Here is a 2,033-nt window from a genome sequence, read left to right on the forward strand (position 1 = left end):
CTCTGCCCTTCTATGTGGCAGGAGCTGATTTAGAGGAGCTCCTCCCCACAGGCCGTGGTGCTCGGAGCCCCCTGCCTGCTCCGGTCTCTCCCGAGGGGTCGCCTACACCTGCTCCAAATAAACTTCGATGCCAAACCCGCTGCCCGAGTTTCTTTCCCAGGTGGACGGGGCCCAGGGGTGACGCGGGGTGATGGGGGACCCATCTGCCCTGGGTGGAGCAACAGCAGTGTGTTTTTCATGCCTTTTCTACAAATGACTCCCTGTTGTCCCATTGTCCTGTGACCACGGGCTGGAGAGTGTGGACAGCATGGCATCCACTCGTCCCAGACCTCCGCCCCAAGTCCTCGAGGGGGCTGAGCCATGGGGACCCGGGGGCCAGGCCACTCCCTCTCTCTTTCCTGCGGTGCCTGGAGACAAGGTGGCTCACAAGGAGGACAGCAGCCCCTGCCCTCCCGTCCCCCAAGGGTCCCACCCAGCCCTGCCCATTCAGAACCTGACAGCCAGGCTGCCGCGAGTGGGGGCCCCGCGGCGTTGCCCTCCCTCTGCCAGTCTCCATCCAGCTCCCGAGAGTGGAGATGAGCACAGGCTGGGAGCGTGTGGGCAGCTGCACCAGGCGTCCATGCAGTGACGCCGACGCTCGGCATGAAGGACCCCCGGCACTTGTGCTGGGGTCTCCACCCTGCAGTTACAGAACATAAAACTGTGTTCGGACCTGGCCAGGGTTGGGTGTGGAGGGTCCTGGGTGCCGGGAATCCCAGCTCCCATTCCTGTCCCACCCTTCTCAGCACAGACCTCCTAGGGAGGCCCCCATTGGACAGATGGGTAAACTGAGGCTCAGAGAGGACGAGGCATTTGCTTCTGAGTGACAAAACTGGGGTCCACACCCAGGTCCACCTGTCCTGAGGCCAGTGCCCAGCGCCTCCCACTGTGGCCTGGAGATGGCCCAGACGTGGGCCTGGTGTCCTGGGGTGGGTGGGATTTGCCAGGGCTGGACAGGGCTGGTATATAATTTGCAAGAGCCGGTGTGGAACGGAAATGGTCCTTTGTTCAAAAGGCAGCGATAACGCTTTTCCCTCTCTCCCATGTGTTCCCACAGGCAGGGGGATTCTCTGAGTGCAGACCCTCACAGATGCCGCGGTCCTGCCCGAGGCTCAGCTCGTGGGCACACCCCAACCCCAGCCCTCCCTGTGCCCAGGCCCCCAACAGAGGCAGAGGGAGTGGGGTGGGCTCTGAGCTCCTGAGCGCAGTTCATTCACAGGCCCAGCAGTAGCCTCCTGCATCCAGGCCAGCCGTGCCCTGTGCTCCCCAGGTCTGCCGAGCAGGTCTGGCTCTGGTGCCTCTGCCGTGAGGACAGAGGGAATCAACCCACCAGCTGATCAAATGGGCTGTGCAGACCCAACCGCACGGTGTCTGCTTCTTGTCCCTTCTTGGCTCCCCACACCGCACCTCGTCCCCGCATGAGCACTGCCTGTGTGTGCTGGGAAGCTCCCACCTCCCCCGTCTTGTGCCCTGTGGGGTCAGGACCTTGACTGTGGCTGGAGGGGTGGGGTTGAGGACATCTGATCACAGGGGCCGCCGACCCATGCTGGGTGAGCTTGGGCAGGGGTCTTGCACGTCTGAGCCTAGCTCTAGCCTGTGAGGTGAGGTGATCTCTGTGCCACAGGAGCAGTTCTGTTGGTTAAGAGTGACATTGCCAGGAAGGCGGGGCTGGCAGCAGCTTAGAACCCACTGGAGGACGCATTCATCAGTCATTTGCTGACCAATGTGGCTTCTTCAAAGGACTCGGTAGGTCAGTTGGTGGAACCAGAGGGGTCAGGACTTCCTGGCTCACCCCTTGCTGCTCTCAGCCCCTGGAGGGTAGGTGCACAGACTCAGCTGCGTGGGCACTGCTGTCCTGGGCCCTGTGACTGTGAGCTGCTCCAGATGGCAGATCTCATGTCCTCACTGGCCCTCCGGTGCATGGCACCTGCATCTGGGGCATGCCGGGGGTCATGGGGGACCTGGACTGTCTTAACTGGGACCTGTGCTCCACC

General features: G+C 62.5%; 1 protein-coding gene across 1 annotated transcript in view; it reads left to right on the forward strand.

The window, feature by feature from the left end:
• Positions 1-1,348, forward strand: part of LOC103609916 (epididymal-specific lipocalin-8-like) — a 5,347-nt gene extending 3,999 nt beyond the window's left edge. Inside the window, exon 8 of the mRNA XM_008594176.1 lies at positions 1,310-1,348. Coding sequence (XP_008592398.1) covers positions 1,310-1,348 — 39 coding nt within the window. The remainder of the gene's footprint in view (positions 1-1,309) is intronic.
• Positions 1,349-2,033: the final 685 nt, after the last annotated feature.

The sequence above is a fragment of the Galeopterus variegatus genome, unplaced genomic scaffold, assembly GCF_000696425.1.
Source record: "Galeopterus variegatus unplaced genomic scaffold, G_variegatus-3.0.2 Scaffold10294, whole genome shotgun sequence".
NCBI lineage: Eukaryota > Metazoa > Chordata > Mammalia > Dermoptera > Cynocephalidae > Galeopterus > Galeopterus variegatus.